The following is a 13,468-nucleotide window of genomic DNA, read 5'->3' on the forward strand; positions in this document are numbered from 1 at the left end:
ATACCCGATACTTGCGGTATCGGAATGCTCAACACTATTCCTGACCTTTTTCAGAATCATCTTTACCTCACAAGGCAAGATCTTGCATGGAGCCCCAGACGAAGGATGATTGACAGTCATCTTGTGCTTCTTCCATTTATTATCACCAAGCTGCTTGTCTATTGTCCTGCAGCCCTTCCAAGCCTTGTGCAGGTCTACAATTTGTCCCTTGTGTGCTTAGACAGCTCTTTGGTCTTGTCTATGGTGGAGAGGTTAGAGTGTGATTGAACTCGTTATAAAACACACCTGTCCACACACTCAAACAGTCGCAATTAATACAGGTAACAAGTGCAGAGTAGGAGAGCTTCTTAAAGAAAAACTAAAAGGTCTGTGAGAGCCAGAATTCTTGCTCGTTGATAGGTGATCAAATGCTTAATTTATGCAATAAAATGCAATTTAATTATTTAAAAATCATACAATATGATTTTCTGGTTTATATTTTTAGATTCTGTCTTTCACAGTTGAGGTGTACCTACAATAAAAATTACAGATCTCTCCATTTTTTGTAAGTGGGAAAATACTCATTTTCCTCACTGTACGCCGTTGCACATCTAATCACATACCACAAAGAGACAAAAACGAATGCAAAAAACTCAAAGTGGAAATTGAGCTGCATGAAAGCCTGAACAAACACTGATCAAGAAACGTACCCTAAATTTCAATCCCTTAACCTTCATCAAAGGCATCTCACCCAGCCAACATGTCTCCTACGTATACACATTCTGATGTCTTAAAGAATGATTGTGAGGTTTATGTGGATGATATTAGAAAGGTTAAACACTTTATTGAGAGCTTGGCTTTCAGTTACTCATCCATACAACATAATTTCTTATGCAGGTGCTTTTCACAAAATTAGAATATCATCAAAAAGTTGATTTATTTCAGTTCTTCAATACAAAAAGTGAAACTCATATATAGAGTCATTACAAACAGAGTGATCTATTTCAAGTGTTTATTTCTGTTAATGTTGATGATTACAGCCAATGAAAACCCAAAAGTCATTATCTCAGTAAATAAGAATACTTTATAACACCAGCTTGAAAAATGATTTTAAAATCCAAAATGTTGGCGTACTGAAATGTATGTTCAGTAAATGCACTAAATACTTGGTCGGGGCTCCTTTTGCATCAATTACTGCATCAATGCAACGTGGCATGGAGGCGATCAGCCTGTGGCACTGTTGAGGTGTTATGGAAGCCCAGGTTGCTTTTATAGCAGCCTTCAGCTCATCTGCATTGTTGGGTTTGGTGTCTCTCATCTTCCTCTTGTTAATATCCCATAGATTCTCTATGGGGTTATGGTCAAGCGAGTTTGCTGGCCAATCAAGCACAGTGATACTGTTGTTTTTAAACCAGGTATTGGTACTTTTGGCAGTGTGGACAGGTGCCAAGTCCTGATGGAGAATGAATTTTCCACCTCCAAAAAGCTTGTCGGCAGATGGAAGCATGAAGTGCTGTACAATTTCCTGGTAGACGGCTGCTCCGACTTTGGTCTTGATAAAACATAGTGGACCTACACCAGCAGATGACATGGCACCCAAACCATCACTGATTGTGGAAACTTCACACAAGACCTGGAGCAGCTTGGGTTGTGTGCCTCTCCACTCTGCCTCCAGACTCTGGGACCTTGATTTCCAAATGAAATGCAAAATTTACTTTCATCTGAAAACAACACCTTGGACCACTGAGCAACAGTCCAGTTCTTTTTCTCCTTGGCCCAGGTAAGATGCTTCTGGCGTTGTCTATTGGTCATCAGTGGCTTGACACAAGGAATGCGTCACTTGTCGCCCATGTCCTGGATACGATTGTGTGTGGTGGCTCAGTCCTCTCCTTGTGAATCTTCCCCAAATTTTTGAATGGCCTTTTCTTAACAATCCTTCAAGGCTATGGTTATCACGGTTACTTCTGCACCTTTTTGTACCACACTTTTTGCTTCCACTCAACTTTCCATTAATATGCTTGGATACAGCACTCTGTGAACAGCCAGCTTCTTTAGCAATGACCTTTTGTGGCTTACTCTCCTTGTGGAGTGTGTCAATGACTGCCTTCTGGACATCTGGCAAGTCAGCAGTCTTCCCCATAATGTGGAGCCTACTGAAACAGACTAAGGAACCTTTTTAAACGCTTGGGAAGCCATTGCAGTTTTTTTTTGTTAATTATTCTAATTTGCTGAGATAATGACTTTTGGGTTTTCATTGTCTGTAAGCCATAATAATCAACATTAACAGAAATGAACACTTGAAATAGATCACTCTGTTTATAATAATTCAATATAATAGATGAGTTTCACTTTTTGTATTGAAGAACTGAAATAAAATAACTTTTTGATAATATTCTAATTTTGTGAGAAGCACCTGTATGTATGGTGAGAATGTCATCCTGCAGACCTTTCAAGTTATCAATACAAGAGTGTAAAAAGGAGCATTAGCGTGCTCATATTCTGAGGATCAATTTTACTAGCATTTCGTCATCCTAAAGTATACGACATGACAAGACAGTTTACCTTGATGCATGCTGCTTGTGCTGCTTTCCAGGTTTGTAAAATACTATGAATTAAGTTTTGTGCATTTTTCAGCAGCACATCCTCCGCAGAGTAGTCATCGCATCCTGTAGCTGCTTTTACACTGAAATTAAAATAATGACAATTCATAGTGTTAAGCATTGTACACTGGAATCCCTTTCATTTAAAAACAGGATGGCAATTTTAATATTCCAAGTTTGTAATAATTTTGCAATTTTCGAACTTTGAATTTTTATGTTCTTAAATCAGATAGTTATACCACACAACATAGTTAATAACTAATATTTCCAATATATCTACTTTACATTAGCATAATGTAATAAATTAAACATAATTTTTTTTAGGAAGTTAGAAAGGTGAAAGGTTCATCAGCAGCTTTCCATTTTATGAACAAAATTTACAAAACCATTTTTTTTAGGAACCTCATGGCATTTGAAGTGACTTGAGGGGTCTATATGACAGAAAAATATCCAAAAGTGACACAATTTTAAAAACTGCACTCTTCAAATTGCTGAAAGCAACATTCAAGAAGTACAGTGCCTTGCGAAATTATTCGGCCCCCTTGAACATTTCAACCTTTTCCCACATTTCATGCTTCAAACATAAAGATACCAAAGATACCATTTTTTGGTGAAGAATCAACAAACAAGTGGAACACAATTGTGAAGCTGAACAAAATTTATTGGTTCCAAACAAATAATACACTGGCGCTCCTGTAGGGAGAAAAGAGGGATAGTGGAAGCTGCTGGTGTTCAGTCAGCCTCGGTACTGCTGCTGACTAATGAGATTAGAGTCACTAAAACATAAAAACCCCTGCGCTTCCAGTGATCGCTGTTTCTGATATACAATACCCACTATGATTGACATAAGGGATATGTATATACACTTAGAGAACCATATACTAGGGGCATATAAAAAACCACACCTGTAGTAGGACAAAATGTAGTATATATAAGGAAACAAAAACTTGCTTTTGTTCGCTATATGAATAGAACTTGCTGCAGGATGTAATCAGTGGCAGGTTGCGCTTCACACAATGCCCGCAAGCGGTAGTTGCACGGCTCAGCTGGAGGTGAAAGTGTGGTGGAATGCCAGGGAGCGTCCTCCCTAGTTGGTGGGGAAAACCTCCGTAGTTGCCGAGCAGCTGGATGACTGTGCAGCAGCGTGCTCCGGCCGAGAAACGCCGTCGTCGGTTCGCATGGAGTGTGGGGGGCGGGGCTTAGTAGTGGTGACGTCACCGAAAGACAAGCGCTTAGAAGGGTCAGATTTCCAATGCGTTTCCAAGGTACTCGGACCTTCTTCGTCCCTGAAGGTCCGAGTCCAGACCCTTCTCAGAATCCAGACCCTTGTCACCAGACATTAACCACTGAGAGTGGAAGTAATAATGATGAGACTTAGATACCAGAGGTGCATGAGAACTGTACTGTGGTGTCAGAGCAGAAAGAGGAGGAGAGTGACTCTCTGGGTGAGAAGTGTGAGAGAACAAAGAGGATGATGATGAGGTTGTAAATCTCACTTGGTTTGAGCTAAAAGGTACACAGCTGAGATGCTCAGCAGAGGAGGTGGAGGAGGAAGATGAGGAGGTTACATTGCAGATTCCATCATAGACACAAAGTGATGCAACCAGGACAAGCACTGCATCCTCAGCCCTAACTCTGGCTGTGACCAGCACCAGTTTTGAGTGTGCAGTTTGCAGTTCGCAGGAAAGGTTGCTAGCCTGGATCTTTTTTGAGACCTCAAAAGATGACCCAACTCAGCTTGACTCCACCATTTCCAATATGTTGGCCACGGAAATGTTGCCTTTCCGCATGGTGGATACAGGCGGTTTTAGAAAGTTGATGGCAGTCGCAGTCCCCCAGTACCAGTTGCCCATTCGCCTTTACTTCTCTAAGAAAGCTTATGATGTTGTGTATATGTTTGGTTTGGTTTCCCATTGAATTTAATGGGGTACGGGTACGTTTGTTGAACTGTTTGACCAACATGTTCAACGAACGTCTAAACGTTCGGCGAATTGTGTTACATTTTGGTGGTGTATAACACTCTTAAAAAGCGTTCAAAAATTGTTCTGGATTCAATTTTTCATCCATAGAGTATTACATTCTTTGTGTTACATTATGGTTGTATATAACACTCAAAAAAAGTGTTAAAAAATGTTTCTGCATTCAATTTGTTATTCATAGAGTATTATGTGCTTTGTGATACATTATGGTGGTATTAAGCCCCAAAAACCCACTTTGCCTGCGGCAGGTGACCAATTTTTGTTGTTGTTGTTATTAAAAATAAATTTGGTTTCCAGAGACCTAGCAATTGGAAATTCCATAAGACGTGTGGTAAGGGATGGGGAAGTTAAAGTGCTGATGATGGTGCATGCAGACGCTGAGGACGTGGAGCAGGTGCGACTATGCCTATTTCTGGAGCACAAGAAACATGCTCATCCACAGCACACAGCTTCCTGTCCCACTTTGCAGGAAGGTACACTACTTCTGATGTCACACCAGTGCAAACAGGTAGTCGGTTGCATAGCAGATAATGCTTCCAGCATAATTCCCAGTCTGCCACCCAGTCCAGTCTCACCAGACAATAATCTGGATCACTTAAACCTCATTGTAATCTCCTTCCTCTCACCACGTTGAGTCCAGGATACTAGTGACCCCACACTAGGACACCCCGAGGAACTCTTTACAACATAATTTCTTGATTGTGGCCTCTCACTCTGCATGTTCCAAGAGGGACAGGAGGAGATGCTGTTTAGTGATGCACAAAACTTGGAGTATCCACGGACACAAAAAGATGACAGTTGGGAACGGCAAATGTTAGCAAAGGAACCATAAAGCTTAACTTTTAATATATAAGGGATAAAAAACTTAAAGCACCAAGCATATGATATTAGCAGATACAAAGGACAAGGGCATGTCAAATATTCCTAAGGCACAATTGCTTCGAAAAGAATGAATTAATCAAACAGGCAGATCTGCTCCATTTCAAATTCAGTGAAAGGAGATACCCTGATCATGTCTTCCGGCTAGCATTTCACTTTACACTCAAACAGGATAGGGCACAAATCCTCACCCCTAAAATATACTTGGGAGATGGAAAAAGAGAAAAAAAGGAAAAAACTGTCTGCCTTATCACTACATTTGATAACAGGGCTTCGGAAACCAGAAACATCCTGGCTAGATATTGGGACATCTTACATATGGATAACAATATCCGGGACGTGATTGGTAGCTCTGCCCTGATCACCTATTGGAGGAATAAATCAGGGTGGCAACAAGGACAAAATTCTTCTTCAATAGGAAGTGACATGGATATACAAGCTTAGAACAAACAGCCCTTTTGGATTGAATTATGGCTTATTTCTCTGAATCCGTCCCAAAAGTAAGCCCCCCATCTAATTGTCCTAAGGAGCCTCCTATATCTTTCTTCCACCTGCCTCCTTCTGTCATTTTCTCCCGTTCCTCAATAGTTATCTGTGCCTGGCTCACTCTCCATTTTACCCATCTTGTATCCCTCTCCTGGTCCATGTTTAGGGGTCTTTTTCTGTACTAGCGGGATCAGCCAAAAATGTCCTTTTTACATGTTATATACTGAGCAGCAACTAGGGTTGTTTTACAGCTCCTTTTCAGTTAGTCAGGTCCGTGTACTCGATGAGGTCTCTGTTTTGAACTCTGTGTTCGGGCTCCCTCTTGTGGTCACTGGTGGTATGGTGTGACTTTTGCTTTGGGCTCCCCCTGGTGGCTTTTTCTGTTATCCTGCTGGTCTCTGGCTATCAGCTGGTTCGTTATCCTCTGGGAGGTTCCTATATAGCTCTGTTTTACTTCCACTTGTTGCCGGCTGTCGATGTAATCAGTGCTACTCAGATTCCTTCTGACTACCTTGCTCCCAGTCCATCCAGGACAAGCTAAGTTTTGTTTGCTCATTTTTTGATCAGCAGTGTTTATCATGTTTTCTGTTCCAGCTTGCTAAAATGTAATGCCCTTGCTTGCTGGTTGCTCTAGTGGGCTGAGTTTCTCCCCACACACCGTTAGTTGGTGTGTGGGTTCTTGAAATCTCAGGATGGATATTTTGTAAGGGTTTTTTATTGATCGCATAGACCCCTGCTCTATTTTCTGCTTTCTAGTACTAGTGGGCCTCTTTTTGCTGAATCTGATTTCATCCCTGTGTATGTGCCTTCTTCTTACTTCACTGTTAATATTTGTTGGGGGCTTCTATATCTTTGGGGATTATTTCTCTGGAGGCAAGCGAGGTCTTTCTTTCTCTTTAGGGGTAGCTAGTTCCTCAGGCTGGCTTGAGACGTCTAGGAATTTTTTAGGCACGTTCACCGGCTACCTCTAGTTGTGTTGGATAGGTTCAGATTTGCAATCAGTCCAGTTACCATCTCCCTAGAGCTTGTCCTTAGTTTGATCACTTGCTGGTCTATTTGTGATCCTCAGCCACTAGGGATCATAACAGTACAGCCGGCCCGCAAAGTGTTAATTGCATGGCAGAAGCAGGAAAAAAGAAGCCTTGATAAATTTTTTTTTTTTTTTTTTCTTGTTGCCGTGTGTCTAGCTGCTGTGCTAGCTTCTCTCCTCCTCTTAATCTTGGTGTGGCTCTGAGTTCAGCTGCTGACATGGATGTCCAGAGCTTGGCTTCCAGTCTGGATCATCTTGCTGCTAGGGTTCAAAGTATTCAGGATTTTGTTGTTCACAGTCCTATGTCTGATGTGCAAAAGGAAAATAAAGAGCATGAACCGCACATCCCAAAATCATACGTTGATCTAAAGCCGCTAGGCAAAAATTTAAATACTGAACATGAGGTTTTCAGTTTAACATTCTGATCAGACTGTATGAAGCCCACTGCCCCTTCACGGCAAACCTCGTAGTGGGTCCTAACGCCCTAACGGAGCGGAGCCGTGCGGCGACCACCGCCGCAGCGGCCATGCACCAGCAGGGCGGACGGCCTGTTGCCCCACAGCACCCATGCTGCGAGACTGAGCCCCCAAGACTCCAGACCGCGCCGCCCCACCAGCACAAAGCCACAGCAACAATGGCCGCCACACAGCACCAGCACCAAAATGAAAAGGAGTATTTAAACTCACCTTCCTCCAGCTCTTCAGTGAGAGCCAAAATGGGCTAGACCCCTTACTTTGCAGCCTCCTGCTAATTAAAATCACCTGAGCCAAATGGGAGGAGTGCTGGTCCAAAAAAAAGAGACAAGTACATGCTATGTGCAAAAGGAAAAAAAAGAGCATGAACCGCACATCCCAAAATCATACGTTGATCTAAAGCCGCTAGGCAAAAATTTAAATACTGAACATGAGGTTTTCAGTTTAACATTCTGATCAGACTGTATGAAGCCCACTGCCCCTTCACGGCAAACCTCGTAGTGGGTCCTAACGCCCTAACGGAGCGGAGCCGTGCGGCGACCACCGCCGCAGCGGCCATGCACCAGCTGAGTCTGAGTCTAGAATACCTATTCCGGAGTTGTTTTCTGGAGATAGATCTAGGTTCCTGAATTTTAAGAACAATTGTAAGTTGTTTCTTTCTTTGAAACCTCGTTCCTCTGGTGATGCCGTTCAGCAAGTTAAGATTATCATTTCCTTTTTGCGTGGTGACCCTCAAGATTGGGCCTTCGCATTGGCGCCAGGGGATCCTGCATTGCTCAGTGTGGATGCGTTTTTTCTGGCCCTTGGATTGCTTTATGAGGAACCTAATCTTGAGAACCAGGCTGAAAAAGCGTTATTGGCCCTCTCGCAGGGGCAAGATGAAGCAGAGGTGTACTGCCAGAAATTTCGGAAATGGTCGGTGCTTACTCAGTGGAATGAGTGTGCTCTGGCTGCAAATTTCAGAGAATGTCTTTCTGAAGCCATTAAGAATGTCATGGTGGGGTTCGCCTGCAGGTCTGAATGAGTCAATGACTCTGGCCATTCAGATTGATCGGCGGTTGCGGGAGCGCAAACCTGTGCACCATTTGGCGGTGTCTTCTGAACAGACACCTGAATCTATGCAATGTGACAGAATTCTGACCAGAAGTGAACGGCAAAATTATAGACGGCAAAATGGGTTGTGCTTTTACTGTGGTGACTCAGCTCATGTTATCTCAGCATGCTCTAAGCGCAAAAAAAAGGTTGATAAATCTGTCACCATTGGTACTTTACAGCCTAAGTTCATTTTGTCTGTTACCCTGATTTGTTCCCTGTCATCTTACCCGGTTAATGCCTTTGTAGATTCAGGTGCTGCCCTGAGTCTGATGGATTGGTCATTTGCCAGGCGCTGTGGTTTTGATTTGGAGCCTTTAAAATTCCCTATTCCACTAAGGGGAATTGACTCTATGCCATTGGCTACAAATAGACCTCAGTACTGTACACAAGTGACCATGTGCATGACTCCTGTTCATCAGGAGGTGATTCGCTTTCTTGTATTGCATAATTTGCATGATGTTGTCGTGTTGGGTCTACCATGGTTGCAGACTCATAATCCAGTCCTGGATTGGAAAGCTATGTCTGTGTCAAGTTGGGGTTGTCAGGGAATTCATGGTGACGCTCCTGTGGTGTCAATTGCTTCGTCCACTCCTTCTGAAGTCCCTACGTTTTTGTCAGACTACCAGGATGTATTTGAGGAGCCCAAACTCAATTCTCTACCTCCTCATAGGGACTGTGATTGTGCTATAAATTTGATTCCTGGTAGTAAGTTTCCTAAAGGACGACTTTTCAATTTATCTGTGCTGGAGCATGCTGCCATGCGGAGTTATATAAAGGAGTCTTTGGAGAAGGGACATATTCGCCCGTCCTCTTCCCCTCTTGGTGCGGGATTCTTTTTTGTGGCTAAGAAGGATGGTTCCCTGAGACCTTGTATTGATTATCGTCTTTTGAATAAAATCACGGTCAAATTTCAGTATCCTTTGCCATTGTTTACTGATTTGTTTGCTCGCATTAGGGGGTCTAGTTGGTTCACCAAGATAGATCTTCGTGGTGCATATAACCTTGTGCGTATAAAACAGGGTGATGAATGAAAAACTGCATTTAATACGCCTGAAGGCCATTTTGAGTACCTGGTGATGCCTTTTGGACTTTCTAATGCTCCTTCAGTCTTTCAGTCCTTTATGCACGACATCTTCCGTGAATATCTGGATAAGTTTATGATTGTGTATCTGGATGATATTCTGGTTTTTTTGGATGATTGGGAGTCTCATGTTAAGCAGGTCAGGATGGTCTTTCAGGTCCTGCGTGACAATGCTTTATTTGTGAAGGGCTCAAAATGTCTTTTTGGAGTCCAGAAGATTTCTTTTTTGGGTTTCATTTTTTCTCCTTCTACTATTGAGATGGACCCAGTCAAGGTTCAGGCTATTCATGACTGGACGCAGCCTACATCTGTTAAGAGTCTTCAGAAGTTCTTGGGTTTTGCTAATTTTTACCGTCGCTTCATAGCTAATTTTTCTGGTGTTGTTAAGCCTTTGACGGATTTGACCAAGAAAGGTTCTGATGTGACTAATTGGTCCTCTGTGGCTGTGGAGGCCTTTCGGGAGCTGAAGCGCCGGTTTTCTTCGGCTCCGGTCTTATGTCAGCCAGATGTCTCACTTCCCTTCCAGGTGGAGGTTGATGCTTCCGAGATTGGAGCGGGGGCTGTTTTGTCGCAGAGAAGCTCCGATGACTCTGTGATGAAGCCATGTGCTTTCTTTTCAAGAAAGTTTTCGCCTGCCGAGCGGAATTATGATGTCGGTAATCGGGAGTTGTTGGCTATGAAGTGGGCATTTGAGGAGTGGCGACATTGGCTCGAGGGAGCTAAGCATCGTGTGGTTGTCTTGACTGATCACAAGAATTTGATTTATCTCGAGTTGGCCAAGCGGCTGAATCCCAGACAGGCTCGTTGGTCGTTGTTTTTCTCTCGTTTTGATTTCGTGGTTTCGTACCTGCCTGGTTCGAAGAATGTGAAGGCTGATGCTCTTTCTAGGAGTTTTGTGCCTGACTCTCCTGGAGATTCAGAGCCGGCTGGTATTCTTAGAGAAGGGGTGATTTTGTCTGCCATCTCCCCATATTTGCGACATGTGCTGCAAGAGTTTCAGGCGGATAGACCTGATCGCTGTCCACCGGAGAGACTGTTTGTCCCGGATAGATGGACCAACAGAGTCATCTCCGAGGTTCATTCTTCGGTGTTGGCGGGCCATCATGGAATATTTGGTACCAGAGACTTGGTGGCCAGGTCTTTTTGGTGGCCTTCCTTGTCGCGGGATGTGCGTTCCTTTGTGCAGTCTTGTGGAATTTGTGCTCAGGCTAAGCCTTGCTGTTCTCGAGCCAGTGGTTTGCTGTTACCTTTGCCTGTCCCGAAGAGGCCTTGCACGCACATTTCCATGGATTTTATTTCGGATCTCCCTGTCTCTCAGAGAATGTCTGTCATCTGGGTGGTGTGTGATCGTTTTTCTAAGATGGTCCATTTGGTGCCCTTTCCTAAGTTGCCTTCCTCCTCCGAGTTGGTTCCACTGTTTTTTCAAAATGTGGTTCGTTTGCACGGGATTCCTGAGAACATTGTTTCTGACAGAGGATCCCAGTTTGTGTCTAGATTTTGGCGGACCTTTTGTGCTAAATTGGGCATTGATTTGTCTTTTTCGTCGGCCTTCCATCCTCAGACGAATGGCCAAACCGAGCAAACTAATCAGACCTTGGAGACTTATTTAAGATGTTTTGTTTCTGCTGATCAGGACGACTGGGTTACTTTATTGCCGTTGGCCGAGTTTGCCCTTAATAATCGGGCTAGTTCTGCTACTTTGGTTTCTCCTTTCTTTTGTAATTCGGGGTTTCATCCATCCTCGTTTTTCCTCAGGTCAGGTGGAGCCTTCTGACTGTCCTGGAGTGGATGTTGTGGTTGATAGGTTGTATCAGATTTGGAATCATGTGGTGGACAAGTTGAAGCTGTCTCAAGAGAATGCTCAGCTCTTTGCCAACCGCCGTCGCTGTGTGGGTCCCCGACTTCACGTTGGGGACTTGGTGTGGTTGTCTTCTCGCTTCGTTCCTATGAAGGTCTCCTCTCCTAAGTTCAAGCCTCGGTTTATCGGTCCTTATAAGTTTCTGGAAGTCCTTGGCCCTGTGTCATTTCGTCTGGACCTCCCAGCATCATTTGCTATTCATAATGTGTTCCATCGCTCGTTGTTGCGGAGGTATGTGGTGCCTGTGGTTCCTCCGGTTGAGCCTCCTGCCCCGGTGCTGGTTGAGGGAGAATTGGAATACGTGGTGGAGAAGATCTTGGATTCTCGTATTTCTAGACGGAGGCTCCAGTATTTGGTTAAATGGAAGGGCTATGGTCAGGAGGATAATTCTTGGGTTGTCGCCTCTGATGTTCATGCGGCCGATTTGGTTCGTGCCTTCCATGTGGCTCATCCTGATCGCCCTGGTGGTTTTCATGAGGGTTCGGTGACCCCTCCTCAAGGGGGGGGTACTGTTGTGAACTCTGTGTTCGGGCTCCCTCTTGTGGTCACTGGTGGTATGGTGTGACTTTTGCTTTGGGCTCCCCCTGGTGGCTTTTTCTGTTATCCTGCTGGTCTCTGGCTATCAGCTGGTTCGTTATCCTCTGGGAGGTTCCTATATAGCTCTGTTTTACTTCCACTTGTTGCCGGCTGTCGATGTAATCAGTGCTACTCAGATTCCTTCTGACTACCTTGCTCCCAGTCCATCCAGGACAAGCTAAGTTTTGTTTGCTCATTTTTTGATTAGCAGTGTTTATCATGTTTTCTGTTCCAGCTTGCTAAAATGTAATGCCCTTGCTTGCTGGTTGCTCTAGTGGGCTGAGTTTCTCCCCACACACCGTTAGTTGGTGTGTGGGTTCTTGAAATCTCAGGATGGATATTTTGTAAGGGTTTTTTATTGATCGCATAGACCCCTGCTCTATTTTCTGCTTTCTAGTACTAGTGGGCCTCTTTTTGCTGAATCTGATTTCATCCCTGTGTATGTGCCTTCTTCTTACTTCACCGTTAATATTTGTTGGGGGCTTCTATATCTTTGGAGATTATTTCTCTGGAGGCAAGCAAGGTCTTTCTTTCTCTTTAGGGGTAGCTAGTTCCTCAGGCTGGCTCGAGACGTCTAGGAATTTTTTAGGCACGTTCACCGGCTACCTCTAGTTGTGTTGGATAGGTTCAGATTTGCAATCAGTCCAGTTACCATCTCCCTAGAGCTCGTCCTTAGTTTGATCACTTGCTGGTCTATTTGTGATCCTCAGCCACTAGGGATCATAACAGGTCTCACCTCCATTAATTGAGGAACACTATTGACCATAGAGACACGTTGGACCATCTTTACATTTTATCACCAATATTCTACCCCCCATTATATTTTTTCTTTGAAGGGAGTTACATGAGCAAAATCTCACTGAGAATATCTCAGCCAGATCCTGAATGGTTGTATATTTAATAACAAGTATGTGACAGACATATCTTTATTTATAGTTACAGGCCATTCTGCTATTCCAATGCTTCTCCTTTTCCTCCTTTTATCTCTGTGAGATTGTTCAATTTATACATTTACATCCTGGACATGTGATCCCCTTATGGTGTATATCCTGGTGTGGGCACAATGAGTGCTAGATGAATGTATCATCTGGTATTATACTGCCAGGACAAGGCCAACAAATATACGGTATGTGATCCACTTTTAAGAGTGCGCATGGCTGATGCACGGACATACCTTTGGATGAAATGTATTATATCAGATATTGGTGATGTGCACCACATCATGCCGATCAGGGACATGCCTCATGATGACGCGGATCGGGTCACGTAGCGGTTACGAGCCTTGTGATCTAGTAACACGCCCCCTGTTGATGCTTATCGCAGCATCAGTTGATCCAGAACCCGCCCCTGGATGGCGGACAGCACATGACGCATCACATGGTGGTGATGTGCTTTACACCATATTATTTAGTTACACACCCCCTGATGACAC

General features: G+C 43.8%; 1 protein-coding gene across 1 annotated transcript in view; it reads right to left on the reverse strand.

Moving 5' to 3' along the window:
• LOC143809198 (uncharacterized) overlaps window positions 1-13,468 on the reverse strand; it is an 88,389-nt gene that overhangs the window by 30,247 nt on the left and 44,674 nt on the right. The window contains exon 4 of the mRNA XM_077292332.1: window positions 2,542-2,662. Within this exon, the coding sequence (XP_077148447.1) occupies window positions 2,542-2,662 (121 nt within the window). The remainder of the gene's footprint in view (window positions 1-2,541; window positions 2,663-13,468) is intronic.

Source organism: Ranitomeya variabilis, chromosome 2, assembly GCF_051348905.1.
Source record: "Ranitomeya variabilis isolate aRanVar5 chromosome 2, aRanVar5.hap1, whole genome shotgun sequence".
Taxonomy (NCBI): Eukaryota; Metazoa; Chordata; class Amphibia; order Anura; family Dendrobatidae; genus Ranitomeya; species Ranitomeya variabilis.